The sequence below is a fragment of the Rhinopithecus roxellana genome, chromosome 5 (genome assembly GCF_007565055.1).
Source record: "Rhinopithecus roxellana isolate Shanxi Qingling chromosome 5, ASM756505v1, whole genome shotgun sequence".
NCBI classification, from domain to species: Eukaryota; Metazoa; Chordata; class Mammalia; order Primates; family Cercopithecidae; genus Rhinopithecus; species Rhinopithecus roxellana.
The window spans coordinates 30,556,466-30,573,030 of NC_044553.1; the positions used below are offsets into that span (position 1 = coordinate 30,556,466).

At 43.0% G+C, this 16,565-nt stretch overlaps 1 protein-coding gene across 1 annotated transcript in view; it reads right to left on the reverse strand.

Moving 5' to 3' along the window:
* TP53BP1 (tumor protein p53 binding protein 1) overlaps positions 1–10,299 on the reverse strand; it is an 86,646-nt gene extending 76,347 nt beyond the window's left edge. Inside the window, exons 1-4 of the mRNA XM_010383797.1 lie at positions 10,165–10,299; positions 9,396–9,580; positions 9,116–9,209; positions 8,783–8,867 (exon numbers count right to left, since the gene is read on the reverse strand). Of these exons, the coding sequence (XP_010382099.1) occupies positions 8,783–8,867; positions 9,116–9,209; positions 9,396–9,580; positions 10,165–10,171 (371 nt within the window). The 5' untranslated portion in view covers positions 10,172–10,299. The remainder of the gene's footprint in view (positions 1–8,782; positions 8,868–9,115; positions 9,210–9,395; positions 9,581–10,164) is intronic.
* Positions 10,300–16,565: the final 6,266 nt, after the last annotated feature.

Below are 16,565 nucleotides of genomic sequence, written 5' to 3' on the forward strand. Positions count from 1 at the left end.
AAATATAAATTTGCAAAGTTGGGAACCGTGACCCAAGCAAGTGAAAGAAGACTAAGTAAAGATTTTTACAAGAACTAAATAGAACATTATCTATATAACTGGAAGGACCAAAAAAATGACCTTGAAACACAGGGAAAGAAAGTTCAAGAGCAAATATTGCAAATGGTAGAAAAGAAGCAATGAAGGACAGCACAAAACCACACACACGCTTTGAGCTCTTCTTAGTTTCTTTTGATGTTTTTACCTCATGTCCCTGGTCTCTAAATGCTGGCAGGCTCCGTGAGACCTAGGACCTCTTTTCTAGCTGCATTCACCCACTTAATGACCTCATCCAGACTCATGGTTTAGAATACTATCTATCTGCTTATGAGTCTGCAATTTAAATCTCCAGCCTAGACTTTTCCCCCTGAGCTCCAGGCCTCTTTGTCCAATAACCTCTTCAACACATCCAACTGGCTGTTGAAAAGATAGCACAGGCCGGGCGCGGTGGCTCAAGCCTGTAATCCCAGCACTTTGGGAGGCCGAGACGGGCGGATCACGAGGTCAGGAGATCGAGACCATCCTGGCTAACACGGTGAAACCCCGTCTCTACTAAAAAATACAAAAAATTAGCCGGGCGAGATGGCGGGCGCCTGTAGTCCCAGCTACTCGGGAGGCTGAGGCAGGAGAATGGCGTAAACCCGGGAGGCGGAGCTTGCAGTGAGCTGAGATCCGGCCACTGCACTCCAGCCCGGGAGACAGAGCGAGACTCCGTCTCAAAAAAAAAAAAAAAAAAAAAAAAAAAAAAAGAAAAGATAGCACAATGTTTCACATGTTTAAAACTGAACTTCCCCTGCTGCAGTCTTCTCCATCTTAATTGTCATTCCATTACTCTAGTTGCTCAAATCAAAAACTTGGAATCTGCCAGGCACAGTGGCATGTATCTGTAGTCCCAGCTACTCAAAGCAAAACAAACCTGGAATAATTATTACTTCCTTCTTGTCTCTCACACTCCACATCTGATCTATCTTTGAATCCTCTTTTCCTTTTTTTTTTTTTTTTTTTTGAGACGGAGTCTCGCTCTGTCACCCAGGCTGGAGTGCTGTGGCCGGATCTCAGCTCACTGCAAGCTCCGCCTCCCGGGTTCACGCCATTCTCCTGCCTCAGCCTCCCGGGTAGCTGGGACTACAGGCGCCGCCACCTCGCCCGGCTAGTTTTTTGTAGTTTTTAGTAGAGACGGGGTTTCACCGTGTTAGCCAGGATGGTCTCGATCTCCTGACCTCGTGATCCGCCCGTCTCGGCCTCCCAAAGTGCTGGGATTACAGGCTTGAGCCACCGCGCCCGGCCGAATCCTCTTTTCAAATACTCGGAATCTCACCATTCTTCATCTGCTTCAACCCTGGTCCAGCCACTATCACATTTTGCTAAATTATGTCAATAGTTTCCTGGTTGGTTTTCCTGCCTCTAGCCTTGTCCTCCTTTCAGTCTATTCTTAATTAACCAGCCAGAGTGATTCTGTTAAAAATCTAAATCAGATCATGTCATTCCCTTGCTCAAAACCCTTAAATGTCCTCCTATCTCACTAAAAATAAGAGCCAAATTCCTCACAATGCCTTACATAATCTGGTTCCCTTTTGACTTCTCTGACCTCTTCTCTCACTTCTCCTAGTCACTCCACTACAGCCACACTAACTTCCTTGCTATTTCTCAAATATTCCAGGGACACTCATGCCTCAGGGTCTTTGCACTTGCCATTCTACATGCACGGATCACACTTATCCCAGGTAACAACAAATACACTTACTCACTTTAGACTTTTTTTTTTTTTTTAAGATATGGTCTCACTCTGTCACCCAGGCTAGAGTGCAGTGAAGCAATCATGGTTCACTACAGTCTCAACCTCCCAGGCTCAAGTGATCCTCCCACCTCAGCCTCCCATGTAGCTGGGATCACAGGTGCACACTACCATGCCTGGTTTACTCTGTATTTTTTGTAGAGACAGGGTCTCACTGTGTTGTCCAGGCTGCTCTCAAACTCCTGGGCTCAAGAGATCCTCCTGCCTTGGCCTCACTTAGCTTTTTAATCAAATGTCCTATCAATGAAGCACTCCCTAGACACCCTATATAAACTTGCAACTCCTTTGTTGCTTCCTCTCTCCTTCTCTGCTATATTGATCTCTTCAGCCCTTATCAGCATCTAACATACTACATATTTTACTTATTTATCATATATTGCCATACCCTACATAAGAATGTAAGCTACATTACGGTCTAGGATTTTTATTTCTTCTGATCACTTTGTACCCCCAAAATCCAAGAACACCTGGCACACACAAAATACTCACTAGAAAGTACTTTGGGAGGCCGAGATGGGCAGATCATATGAGGTCAGGAGTTCGAGACCAGCCTGGCCAACATGGTGAAACCCCGTCTCTACTAAAAATACAAAAATCAGCCAGACATGGTGGCACTCGCCTGTAATCCCAGCTACTAGGGAGGCCGAGGGACAAGAATCACTTGAACCCAGGAGGTGGAGGTTGCAGTGAGCCGAGATGGTGCCACTGCACTCCAGCCTGGGCAACAAAGCAAGACTCCATCTCAAAAAACAAAACAGAAAATACTCAAAAAAATTTTGTAGAACCATTAGATGAATCAGAAAAAGATGAAATAATCCAGATTAAGACAAAAAACAGTATTGAAGTTAAACTTTTCTCCACTGTCTAAAGTTGATGGAAAGAGAAAACAAAGGTTTAAATATATTATTTAGAGGTATAAACGGAGCCAGTAGAAGAATTAAAATATTTACCATCAAAAATCGAGAAGGTGAAAACAAAAAAACAAAATTGAGAGGGCCGGTGCAGTTGCTCACGCCTGTAATCCCAGTACTTTGGGAGGCCGAGCGGGGTGGATCACCTGAGGTCAGGAGTTTAAGACCCGCCTGACCAACATGGAGAAACCCCATCTCTACTAAAAATACAAAATTAGCCGGGCATGGTGGCGCATGCCTGTAATCCCAGCTACCCGGGAGGCTGAGGCAGGAGAATCACTTGAACCTGGGAAGCAGATGTTGCGGTGAGCCGAGATCATGCCATTGCACTCCTGCCTGGGCAACAAGAGCGAAACTCGGTCTTAAAACAAAACAAAACAAAAAAATTGGGAGGGTGTTGCTGAGTTATCCCATCTTTCATTATCAGAACTCAACTGTCTTAATCTGATAAAGCAAGAAACGACAATACAAAAGTATTACTTTACATATAAAACACATTTATAGTTTTACAATAGTATTAGAGGTAGGAAGATAACCTCCCAAAGAAGTAAAACCATAAACAGTTAAAGAGAGTTGCCTTTGTGAAAAGGGAGCAAGGGTAAGGAAGGACTCTCTGCTTTTCATTATAAGCCCTTTTTATTATACTTATTTATTTATTTATTTTTGAGGCAGGTTCTCACTATGCTGCCCAGGCTAGAGTACAGTGGTGCGATCACAGCTCACTGCAACCTCTGCTTCCCAAGCTCAAGCGATCCTCCCACCTCAGCCTCCTGAGTAGCTGGAACCACAGATGTGTGCCACCATGCCCCAGCTAATTTTTTTGTATTTTTGGTAAAGACAGGATTTCACCATATTGCCCAGGCTGGTCTCAAACTCCCGAGCTCAAGTGATCTACCTGCCTTGGCCTCCCAAAGTGCTGAAATCATAGGCCTGAGCCACTGCGCCCAGCTTATAAGCCCTTTTTAAAGTAAATGACTTATATTATTCTGTTAAAAATATTTAACAGCTCTCACCAAAATTAAAAATTGCTCCATGAAAAACCCTATGAAGAGAAAGGATAGAGTGGGAGAAAATATTTGCAAAATACATATTCTACAAAAGACTAGTATCTAGAATACATAAAGAACTCTCAAAACACAACAGTAAAAAAAAATCCAATTTGCCCAAAATGGGCAAAAAATATGAACAGACATTTCCCTGAAGAAAATAACAGGCAGCAAGTAAGCACGTGAAAAGACCCTCACCATCATTAGCCATTAGGGAAATGCAAATTGAAACAACAATGAGGTATCACTACAGACTTGTAATGGCTAAAACAAAAAATAGTGAAAACACCAAATGCCAGTGAGGATGAAAAAAATTAGATCACTCATACATTGCTCATGGGACTACAAAACAGTACGGCCACTCTAGAAAAGTTTGGCAGTTTCTTAAAAAAACAAACATGCAACTACCATGACCCAGCAATTGCAAATCTGGGCATTTATCCTAGAGAAATGAAGACTTACGTTCACAGAAAAACCTGTACATATGGCCAGGCGCAGTGACTCACACCTATAATCCCAACACTTTGGGAGGCCGAGGCAGGCAGATCACCTGAGGTCAGGAGTTCAAGACCAGTCTGGTCAACATGGTAAAATCCCGTCTCTACTAAAAATACAAAAATTAGCCAGGCGTGGTGATGCACAGCTGTAGTCCCAGCTACTCAGGATGCTGAGGCTGAAGAATCACTTAAACCCGGGAGCAGACGTTGCAGTGAGCTGAGATTGCATTCCAGCCTGGGCGACAGAGCAAGACTCCACCTCAAAAAAAAAAAAAAAAAAAAAGAAAAAAGAAAAGAAAAACCTGTTCATAAATGTTTATAACAGCTTCTTCATAGTAGTCAAAAACAAGAAAAAAAAAAACCCAGATGTCCTTCAATCGATGAATGGTTAAACAAACTGCGGTACATCCACGGCATGGAAGACTACTCAGCAATAAAAATGAACTATTGATACATGCAAACACATGGATGGATCTCCAAAAGTTATGCTGATTGAAAAAGCCAATCCCAGGGATGGGCATAGTGGCTCATACCTGTAATCCCTGCACTCTGGGAGGATGAGATAGGAGGATCGCTTGAGCCCAGGCGTTGGAGACCAGCCTGGGCAATACAGCAAAACCCCATCTCTACAAAAAGTTAAAAAATTAGTTGGGTGTGGTGGCATGTGCCTGTCGTCTCAGCCACTTGCGAGGCTGAGACGGGAGGATTGCTTGAGCCCAGGAGGTGGAGGCTGCACTAACCATGACCTTGTCACTGCACTCCAACCTGGGCAACAGAGTGAGGCTCTGCCTCAAAAAAAAAAAAAAAAAGCCAATCACTAAAGGTTACACACTGTACGATCCCATTTTACATAATATTTTGAAATGACATTTTACACGTGAAAAATGGATTAATGGTTGCCAGGGGTATGGATGCAAAAGAGGGAGGTAGGGGTGGCTATAAAAGAGCAACAATAAGCATCCTTGTGGTGTTAGAACTGTATCTTGACTGTAGTGGTGCATATACAAACCTACACAGGTGATAAAACTATGTAAAACTTAATACACACATGCACACACACACACACACACACACAAAGTAAAACAGGAAATGTGAATAAATTTGGTGGATTTGGCCAGTCAAGGTGGCTCACACCTGTAATCCCAGCACTTTGGGAGACTGAGGCAAGTGGATCACTTGAGGTCAAGAGTTCAAGACCAGCCTGGCCAACATGGGGAAACCCCATCTCTACTAAAAACACAAACATTAGCCAGCAGTAGTGGTGGGCACCTGTAATCCCAGCTACTCAGGAGGCAGAGGCAAGAGAGTCGCTTGAACCTGGGAGGTAGAGGTTGCAGTGACCCAAGGTCACACCATTGCACTCCAGCCTGGGGAACAAGAGTGGGACTCCATCTTAAAAAAAGAAAAGGGTTTTGAAGGGATTTTATTCTTTTGGAATCAACTCCAAATTCTTTCCAGCTTCACGGCCTATGCACACACAGTTCATTCTGTCTGGAAAGCTCCTCCTTGCATACTGCACATAGAAATCTGCAGCCCTTCAACTATGCCCTCCCAAGCCCTTCAACTATGCCTATCAAATTCATATTTATTGTTCAGATTGTATTCCACAAAGAGGTGCTCCCTTATCCTTTAGATTACGTTATATATATATTTTCTCCTCTTTGCAATGATCACAGTGGTAACGGAATAGCTATTGATGTAATGACTCATTTAACATGTCTCTCCTATTAAATTATAAGCTCCTCAATGGCAAAAGCCCCTTTAAAGCACATGCCACAGTGCCTGCACATTTATTTAACATGAGAAGAAGTAGCATGAAACTTCTCAAATAGCACTGCTTCATTCACAATGAGGGATGTGCATACTTCCTGTCCCCACTGGCTCAAACCAGGATGCTGAGCCACAAAAACATAGATAAGCCTGGCACGTGTTCCTAAAGAGGTACCATAAATTTAAATGCCCACAGAAATCAAAGCAAGGTAACATAGATGAGTGAAGCAGCTGGGTGTAAGAACAAAAGCACAAGCACTATGATAAACGATAAAAGAACACCTGGCCTCAGTGTCCAAGTACAATAGTGAATTTAGTGACTATGGCAAATCATAGCACTAATGCGCCATATAAGCAGAGGTTGACTGCTACTCATAACTCCAGCCAACTGTTGCCAATAGAGACAAGAAATGCCAGAAGCTAGAAATCTAAGCTTTATGAGAAATTTCCCCATTTTAAAATTCTATCAATTAATTCAAATATATTAACATTTTACCACCTATGTAGGCCAAATAAAACACTTCTGCAGGCCACAATGAGCCCATCGGTTTGCAGGTTGTTCTATAGCATTTATTTTACTTGATTTGCAAGGAAAAAAAAATACGTACAAACAAACACAGAGTGTAAAATAAAACACACCTCCAAAAAAGCTTTTCTTTTGAGACAGGGTCTCATTCTGTCAACCAGGCTGGAGTGCAGTGGCACAATCATGGCTCACTGCAGCCTCAATCCTCCAGGCTCAAGTGATCCTTCTATCTCAGCCTCCTGAATAGGTGGGGCTACAGGCATGCACCACCATGCCCTGCTAATTTTTTTTTAATATTTTATTTTATTTTATTTTGAGACAGAGTCTCGCTCTGTCGCCCAGGCTGGAGTGCAGAGGCGCGATCTTGGCTCACTGCAACCTCTGCTTCCCAGGTTCAAGTGATTCTCCTGCCTCAGCCTCCTGAGTGGCTGGTATTACAGGTACCCACCACCACACCGGCTAATTTTTTTGTATTTTTAATAGACACTGGGTTTCATCATGTTGTCCAGACTGGTATCAAACTCCTAACCTCGGGTGATCTGCCCACTTCAGTCTCCCGAAGTGCTGGGATTACAGGTGTGAGCTACTGTGCCCAGCCCTTTTTTTTCTCTCTCTTCTGTAGAGATAAGGTCTCACTAGGCTGCCCAGGCTGATCTCAAACTCCTGGGCTCAAGTGATCCTCTTGCCTGAGCCTCCTAAAGTGCTGGGATTACAGGCATGAGCCACTGCGCCCAGCCAAAAACCATTTCGTTTTAAGAAAAAACAATAGTCTTGGACAGGCGCGGTGGCTCAAGCTTGTAATCCCAGCACTTTGGGAGGCCGAGATGGGCAGATCACGAGGTCAGGAGCTCGAGACCATCCTGGCTAACACAGTGAAACCCCGTCTCTACTAAAAAATACAAAAAAAAACTAGCCGGACGAGGTGGCGGGCGCCTGTAGTCCCAGCTACCCGGGAGGCTAAGGCAGGAGAATGGCATGAACCCAGGAGGCAGAGTTTGCAGTGAGCTGAGATCCGGCCACTGCACTCCAGCCTGGGCGACAGAGCGAGACTCCGTCTCAAAAAAAAAAAAAAAAAGAAAAGAAAAAGCAATAGTCTTTAACCATCTCGAGCTAACATTCTCCTCTCTAACCACCTCCCCTTTCTACCACCCCAAAACTCCTGATGTTCTCTACATTCTCCTTGGACCTTAGAAGTATTGGGGCAGACGACTGAGAAGCACTGACTAGTTAGAAAGAAAGAGGAGGCATTAGAGTCATAAGGACCAGGTTCAAATCCCAGCTCTGTCACTTACTAGCAATGTACTCTAGAGCAAGTTATCTAATTCCTTTGCCCATCAATTTTCCCCTCTATAAGATGGAAGTAATAACAATGTCTTCATTGTACAGCTGCCTTAAGAATAGGATTAAATAACATTATACTATATGCCAAATGTCCAATACAGGACCTAACACAGAGAATGAACTCAAAAAATAGATACTATAAAAATATGCATAAGACACAGTAAAAATTGAATCCTGTTTAGGGTATGAATTAAACATTCTAGATCTAAAACTGGTGGGTTACTTCGGTTGACAGATGGAAAACGTGCCTGATAGTTCTGATAATACTCCTAAATCTTTTTTTTTTTTCTGAGACAGACTCTCGCTCTGTCACTCAGGCTGAAGTACAGTGGCACAATCTCAGCTTACTGCAACCTCCACCTCCCGAGTTCAAGCGATTCTCCTGCCTCAGCCTCCTGAATAGCTGGGATTACAAGCATGCGCCACCAGGCCCAGCTAATTTTTGTGTTTTTAGTAGAGATGGGGTTTCACCATGTTGGCCAGGCTGGTCTCAAACTCCTGACCTCAAGTGATCCATTGGCCTTGGCCTCTCGAAGGGCTGGGATTACAGGCATGAGCCACCGGGCCTGGCCCCTAAATACTTTTCAGTAATTTTTTTTCTACTAGGAGGAATGCTTATTTTGTTTCACATGCACAAGACAGATCATGATTTGAATAATGTAGGTATAAAAATTGTTATTACCGTCACAAAAGAGTTTCCAGCTATCAGTACTAATACAATACTGTCTAATACAACCCTCAAGTCCCACTTCCTAATCCACAAGAAAAAGATTTTATCCTTGGGATGAGGCAACAGGTACAGATAAAAGAATAAATTTGATAATACACTTAAATAACCCCCTTCAAACACTGTATACCTGCTTGTCCTGTTTGGCTGAGGTAACTGCTCAATGACCTGACTGATGGAACCACATGTGTCCAAGTTAGAAGAATCCACAGGGTCTGAAAAAAGTTACTGGATATTAGCACAAAAGACATTTACCACCAAACTTTAATACAAAATCAGGAATACAGACAAAACCAATCTAATCAGTGACACTAGCACATCAACTTTTGAGTGACTACTATGCAGATACCCCAGTAGGCTTCCTTACATACATTCAGCACAACCACATAAAGTTTAAATTCACCCAGCTCCAACAAGAGCACCCAAAAAATGCAAAGGGGACCGATAGCTTTAAACATCTCACCTGCAACCTTGTTTTCTTTCAAATGTTCATTGAACCCACTATTACTGTCTCCTCGTTCTTCTCCAGCTGTTTGTTCAGGATTGGACACAACATCCTAAAAACACACATACAAAATATCCCCATTATAAATGAAATAGTTCAAAATGAAACCTACTGTGAACAATTTTTCCAATCAACTTTATTGAGAAGATAATGATCTTCTAAATACTCACGTTTGCTGGTTGTTTTTGGTTTTTTAAAAAAAATCTGCTCAATCATTTTCAAACAAGGTATCACTCACCAATACGGTATTTTCTTTGTGCGTCTGAAGATTAGGAAGGTGTCGAGATAGCATACTGAAGTGAGAACCAGAATCATCTTCTAGAACCTGGCTTTCAGGCTGAGAATCTTCAATTATCAGGCAAGGAGTATCTTGCTGAGAGAAATCTGAATCCAACTGACTTCCAGTAGGGTCCATCTGCTCCCCTGGAATGGAATAACAAAAGATCAGTTCCGTGTAACCTACTAGCCTTGCTCACGCAGTCTAAACCTAAATAATGGGGCGGAAGTACAAGAGCTGGGAAACGGGACCAGTTCAGGAATCCGACAATTAGAATATTATATTTATAATTGCTGCAAGCACTTTCCTATCATGCTTACGAAGCCCCCGTTCCTCGTTATTTACAATAAGCCTTCCTATTCCTCCCTCTGTCTTTTTCATCACCTTCTCGTAGACACCCTTTCCCCTCCTTCCTAACCTCTTCTCTCCCCGCCCCTTTTTCCACCACCCCCCCCCCCCCCCGCCCGACGTCCTTCTGGCGCCTCTACCGCCCCCCAAAAGACTGTTTTCTAAAATCTGTTCGCCAGAGGCCCCACAGCCTTTCAGCTTTCCTCACGACCACCAAGCCTTCTTAGCTACCATTTCCCCACCCCCTCCTTAGGGCCCTCCAACCCCTTCCCCGTCACCGCCGCCATGCTTGCCACCCCGCCCCCTCCGGTCAGCCATCCTTTCAGACCCGAAATCCAGGCCTTCAGAGCCCACTGCACTCCCATTTCTCTCCAAACAGTACCAGGCATCCCGGCGGGAGGTCCCTCGCGCTCGAGCTAGAGGTCTCTGCACGCTCCCCAAGTCCCTCCAGATCGATCCCCAGGTCGCCGCTGTCGCCACCGCCGCCACCGGCCCCGAACTCCCCCTTTCCCGTCACGTCACACAATATCGGATCATCCATTCGCTGCCGCTGCCCGCCACTCAAGAACTCCCGTGGATGATAGGTAGCTGAGGCAGAGTGCTCCGCCCCACGTAAGAAAAAGGAACACGGCGGCGCGTTTCCATGGCAGCATGGACGTTGCAGGCCCTCCCCTTCAGTAGAGCCGGAGAATGACGGTATCCTTGAACCGAAGGGACCTTGAGAGGGCGTAAAATACCCTCCCTGCTTCCAGGACGATTGCATTTACCACTACTCAGACATTTCAGAACCTCTACCTGCTTTTTCTCGTCCCATGCCCCTTAATCCCCGTCCCTCACCCTCTTTCCTGGAAAAGGAGAGAGTTTCCCAGCTTTCTCATAACAGGGCAAAGAAGAAGCGGCTTGAGGACGGCTAGTATTTCAGAGCTGCTGAAAAGAAGAGAAGAGACTCTTCTTTGACACTGGGTTAACCTGTGTCAATGAGGATCCCTTTTGTGGGCCTCTACCCTGAATCCAGGGGCCTGACATTACGTCTCTGCCAGGGCGTTTTTAGTTTTTGTTTGTTTTTACATTGTATGAGGGCTCCAGTAAGCCATATTTCTTCCCATTGCCCTTTTCAGCCTAGGACGTATTTCAAGCTTCACATTTGTTTATCGTTGCCTTATCTTTTGTGGGACTGCCTACAGAGACTACAGCCCCAGACATATTTTGCACCTCCCATTGAGAGAACTGAGCAGTGTCATTCTCAAACTCCATGGTAAAGAGAACAGCTGCCACCCCTTCTAACTAGATGCCCTCAAAGATAGCTCCAAGCCCAGAGATTCTATTATCCTAATTATGGTGCCAGGGTCTTAAAGAGGGTGTGGCAGCTGTGACGAGTCTTAATGAACTAAGCCCCATGAGGCATATGTGTTTGTTTTTTTGTTGTTGTTGATGGGTGGGGGTATGTTATTTAAGTGGCAGTTGGATCCAGGATATAAGTCTAGCCAGAGCAGCTGTCAATAGGGAAAGCACCTAGCACAGTGCCAAACATATACACAGTAGGCATTCAATAGAAGGCAGTTTTCTCTTTCTACCCCAGGCTCAGATTTATTTCAGCACAGCCCAACCATGATTCTCCATTTCCAGAAATGCCTTATTCAGCACTTGATATAGGCAAAGCTGAAGTAGAGCTTCCTACCAATCTTCTCACTGCTGCTATAAATTACAGTGATCATATTCTCCAAACCAAAATCAAGGCATGTTGTCTGAATACATGTTACTTATGGGAACAAAAGGACTGACTCCTTGAAACTGTCCTGAAAAATCTAGAATCTATTACTGCTATAACTGGAATATAATTATGGTCCCCAGAATGTTTTATTAGTGGAGCTAAAATGAAATGGACCACACAGAGACGCATCTCACTTCTTAATCTTAAAATCATTTATAATTGACTGTTTTCATACTCCACTCCTAAAGCTGCAGAAAACCAGTGACTAAACAAATCTAATACTTAAAGGCCAGGTTAGATCAATACTAACTACACTAGATGGATAAAGTGAGTTCATCTGCTCTATTTGAGAGGGCACAACCAACCAGGTCCTGTTATGAGTAAATCATGACCTTGAGTCCCATAAAAATCCCCCAAAGTCACCATTTTTTTGCTTTTCTTCTCCAGCCTGCTTCTGCTTCCTCCACAAGTGAGACACAAATAAACAGATCTCTTTGATTACAAGACAAGTTGGTTTGTCAGAACTCATAAAATGGCTGGGTGCAGTGGCTTACACCTGTAATCCCAGCCCTTTGGGAGGCAGACGCAGGTGGATTGCTTGAGCCCAGGAATTTGAGACCAGCCTGGGCAACATGGCGAAACCCCATCTCTAAAAAAGATACGAAAAAAAAAATTAGCTGGGTGTGGTGGCATGTGCCTGTAGTCCCAGCTACTCAGGAGGCTGAGGTGAGAGCATCTCCTGAACTAGGAGGCAGAGGTTGCAATGAGCCAAGACTGGAACACTGTGCTCCAGCCTGGGCAAGAGAGTGAGACCCTGTCTGAAACAAACAACAATAATAAAAACCTAAAAACCGCCAGGCACAGTGGCTCACACCTGTAATCCCAGCATTTTGGGAGGACGAGGCGGGCAGATCATAAGGTCAGGAGATCCAGACCATCCTGGCTAACACAGTGAAACCCCGCCTCTACTAAAAATACAAAAAATCAGCTGGGCGTGGTGGTGGGCTCCTGTAGTCCCAGCTACTCAGGAGGCTGAGGCAGGAGAATTGCTTGAACCCTGGAGGTGGAGGTTACAGTGAGCCGAGATCGTGCCACTGCACTCCAGCTGGGGCAACAGAGCGAGACTCCATCTCAAAAAAAAAAAAAAAGCCGGGCGTGGTGGTTCACGCCTGTAATCCCAGCACTTTGGGAGGCCGAGGCGGGCAGATCACAAGGTCAGGAGATCAAGACCACCCTGGCTAACACGGTGAAACCCCATCTCTAGTAAAAATACAAAAAATTAGTCATGCGTGGTGGCGGGTGCCTGTAGTTCCAGCTACTCAGGAGGCTGAAGCACGAGAATGGCATGAACCCAGGAGGCGGAGCTTGCAGTGAGCCAAGATCACGCCACTGCACTCCAGCCTGGGCAACAGAGCAAGACCCCGTCTCAAAAAAATAATAATAATAAAATAAAATAAAAATAAAAACCTAAAAACCTCAACCTGACTAAAAATAGATAGATAAATACATGAGTGAGCCATTCGCATTACTAAACAAGAGTCTTTAAAAAACTGTTAAGAAAAACTATTAATTCCTTGTTAGGCAGTATGGCAATTAAATTGATCATTAAATTATCCAGGAAAAACAGAAACTACAGGCAGAATGGTTACCCATGGAAGCTGTGACTGATTGCAGCTAGATGAGTCAAAGGCCTTTATTGACTCCTAGACTGCAAAGGACCAACAGCACCTTTACCTATCTAAAGGTAACATCTTTTTCTAAACCACCTTAGACAGAGAAATCTAACTTACTTCTAAAACCCTCCCAGAGAAGAAGACTCAACAGATCTTATGTTAACTTGCTTTAAAGTTTAACAAACCTCATTGTCAGAAATTTTTCTTCTAATCCTAATCTTCTAACCTAAATCCTTTATTATATAATTTAAAGTCATTTCCTCTCATATTGTCTTTAACTGCTATCTTTAAAACCTAAATAGATGTCATTAAGTTGGGATCATCTCATTTGGTCCTATAATTCTATAATAAATGTCAAACAATCAAACAACAAATCTAAATGCTATATGACTTAGTATTTTTCTGAAGCCTCCTCAAAGACTTCTAGCAAAAGAAGCCTAGCCACCTTATTCTTCCCTCACAGGTATTCCACCAACCTTTAAAGTTGCTTCATGATCTTATGGAAACTCATAGTTTTGGAGCTCAGTGGCAGAGTACTCTACTGAGGAGACTTGACAAGTGCCAAATTTAATGATAGGAAAACAATCATATATTCCTTTATTTTATTTATTTATTCTTTTTGAGATGGAGTTTCGCTCCTCTTGCCCAGGCTGGAGTGCAATGGTGCAATCTCCGCTCACCGCAACCCCGCCTCCTGGGTTCAAGTGATTCTCCTGCCTCAGCCTCCTGAGTAGCTGGGATTACAGGCATGCACCACCACACCCAGCTAATTTTGTATTTTTAGTAGAGACAGGGTTTCTCCATGTTGGTCAAGCTGATCTCAAACTCCTGGCCTCAGGTGATCTGCCCACCTCGGCCTCCCAAAGTGCTGGGATTACAGGCATGAGCCATAGCGCCCAGCCTCTCCCCTCTTTGTATAGAAGTAATCAAATCTTCACATCCAAGTAGCATCTCCTCTCCACTCTACTTCTCTATGTTTGCAGTCTGGCTTCAACCTCCATAAATCTAATGCCAGACACAAAGTAGTTACTCAAAACATGCTAATAACTGGTTCTAAAATTTTCTTGTCAAATTACCTCATTATCAGCCAGGCGCGGTAGCTCAAGTAATCTCAGTACTTTGGGAGGCCAAGGGAGGCCGATTGCTTGAGCTCAGGAGTTCAAGACTAGCCTGGCCAGCATGGTGAACACCCCTGTCTCTACTAACAATACAATGGTGGTATGCACCTGTATTCCCAGCTACTCAGGAGGCTGAAGTGGAAGAATCACTTGAACTTGGGAGGCGGAGGCTGCAGTGAGCCGAGATCGCGTCGCTGCACTCCAGCCTGGGCTACAGAGCGAGACTCTGTCTCAAAAAACACAACAACAAATTACCTCATTATCTTTGACGTCTGTAGTGTCTGATGCTGTTGCCATTCCCTCCTCAAAATTCATCCTGTGACTTGATAAATCCTGGCTCTCCTCCACCATCTCAGCTTTCTTTCCAATTCCTAACGTCCTGGAAGCCAGTACTATAGAATGAAAATCGAGAGTGATACGAACATGCTCAACACAGATGAACCTTGAAAACATTATGCTAAGTGAAATAAGCCAGACACAAAAGAACAAATATTGTGCGATTCTATTTATATGAGGTACCTAGAGTAGGCAAATTCAGAAAGAGAGAAAGTAGAATGGTGGCTGCCAGGAGCTAGGAGGAGAGAGGAAAGGGAATTTATTGTTTAATGATTTACAGAGCTTCAGTTTGGGAAGATGAAAAAGTTCTGGAGATGGATGGCAGTAATGGTTGTACAACAATGTAAATGTACTTAATGCCATTGAACCATACACTTAAAAATGATTATAATGGTACATTTATGTGTATTTTACTACAGTAAACAAGTTTTTCAATGAGACTAAACTTTAATATTTAAAGATGCATACTTAGATCATAAAAAATTGTAATAACAGGATTGCAATAGAAGTCAGAATGTATGGTTAATTTTATAGGGAACAGTGGGGTTGTAATTCATTAAAAGGCATGTGAGGTGCTTGGAAATGTTCTATTTTTTATTACCAGAGGCATTACACAGGTATACTATTTATAATTCATAAATTTGTACATTTATATTTTATTTTATTCACTTTATATGTGCTATATTTCACAATAAAGATGATTCAAAATAAATATCATTAATACTAAAACTCATAATATGGTGAAAGAGGGTATATACATGATCTCAAAGTATCTCCCTGAAATGTACTGAATTATTACAAAGAGAAAAGTGGTAAATTTGCAGTGAAGCCTGGTATTCACCAACTCAACCAACTAATCTCAGTTAATATACCAGTAAAGGGACAAAAAGCTATCTGTGTCACTTGATATGATGCTGTGAGGATATATCACACTTTAATTGTATTCCTGCCAAAAATATATAATCTGAATCTGATCATGAGAAAATATCAGATAAACCCACATTAATGGGTGCTCTACAGATAAACGGCCCATATTCTCCAAAGAGAGAGAACGTGAGAGAGAAGTGCTGCCAAGGTCAAGAATGACAATGAAAGTCTCAAGAAATGTTCTAGATTTGAGAAGACTACAAAGACAAAACCATGATATGCAACAGATGATTCAGAACTGAATCCTGGACAAGAACTTGGTTTCCTTTCTTCTATAAATAATTCTAATGGGAGCACTGTTGATACCTGAATAAAGTCTGTAGATTAGTAACAAATCAATGTTATATTCCTGATCTTGATAATTATACTGTGGTTATCAAATAAAAAACAAAGAAAGAGAGTGGTACTAAATTATCCAAGATTGGAGCTGGGCAGTTTGGTACTAAGCAAAACTAGAGAAATGTTAACCTGTACCTAACATAGGAACAGCATGAGGACAAGAGAAGGAATATATTTAGAGACTATGGAAACTGCCAGAAATCAGACCCAGAGTGATAGAAGGTGAGAGAAAAGTTCATTTTGCAAATTAAAAAACAACAACAAAAACAAACAAACAAAAAAAACTGTTATTCCTAAACTCTTAAGTTTCAATAGGAAGAAAGGAGTTTTTATGTTCTGGGGCTGAGAAATCTAAAAAGAATATAAGAGAAGACTTCAGTGGACAAGGACACCACTGTGTCCTAGTGGCTGAGCTATGAAATGGTTACTCATATTCTGAGGTAGTGTGTGCACATAAAGTAATGTCTACGTACAAAGAAGCGAACAACAGACTCTGGGGCCTACTTAGGGGGGAGGGGGGAGGAGGGTGAGAATCAAAAACTATCAGTTACTATGCTTGTTACCTGGGTGGCAAAATAATCTGTACACCAAACCCCGTGATAATGCAACTTACCTATTTAACAAACCTGCACATGTACCCCTGAACCTAAAATAAAATTTAAAACAATAAATAAGTAAT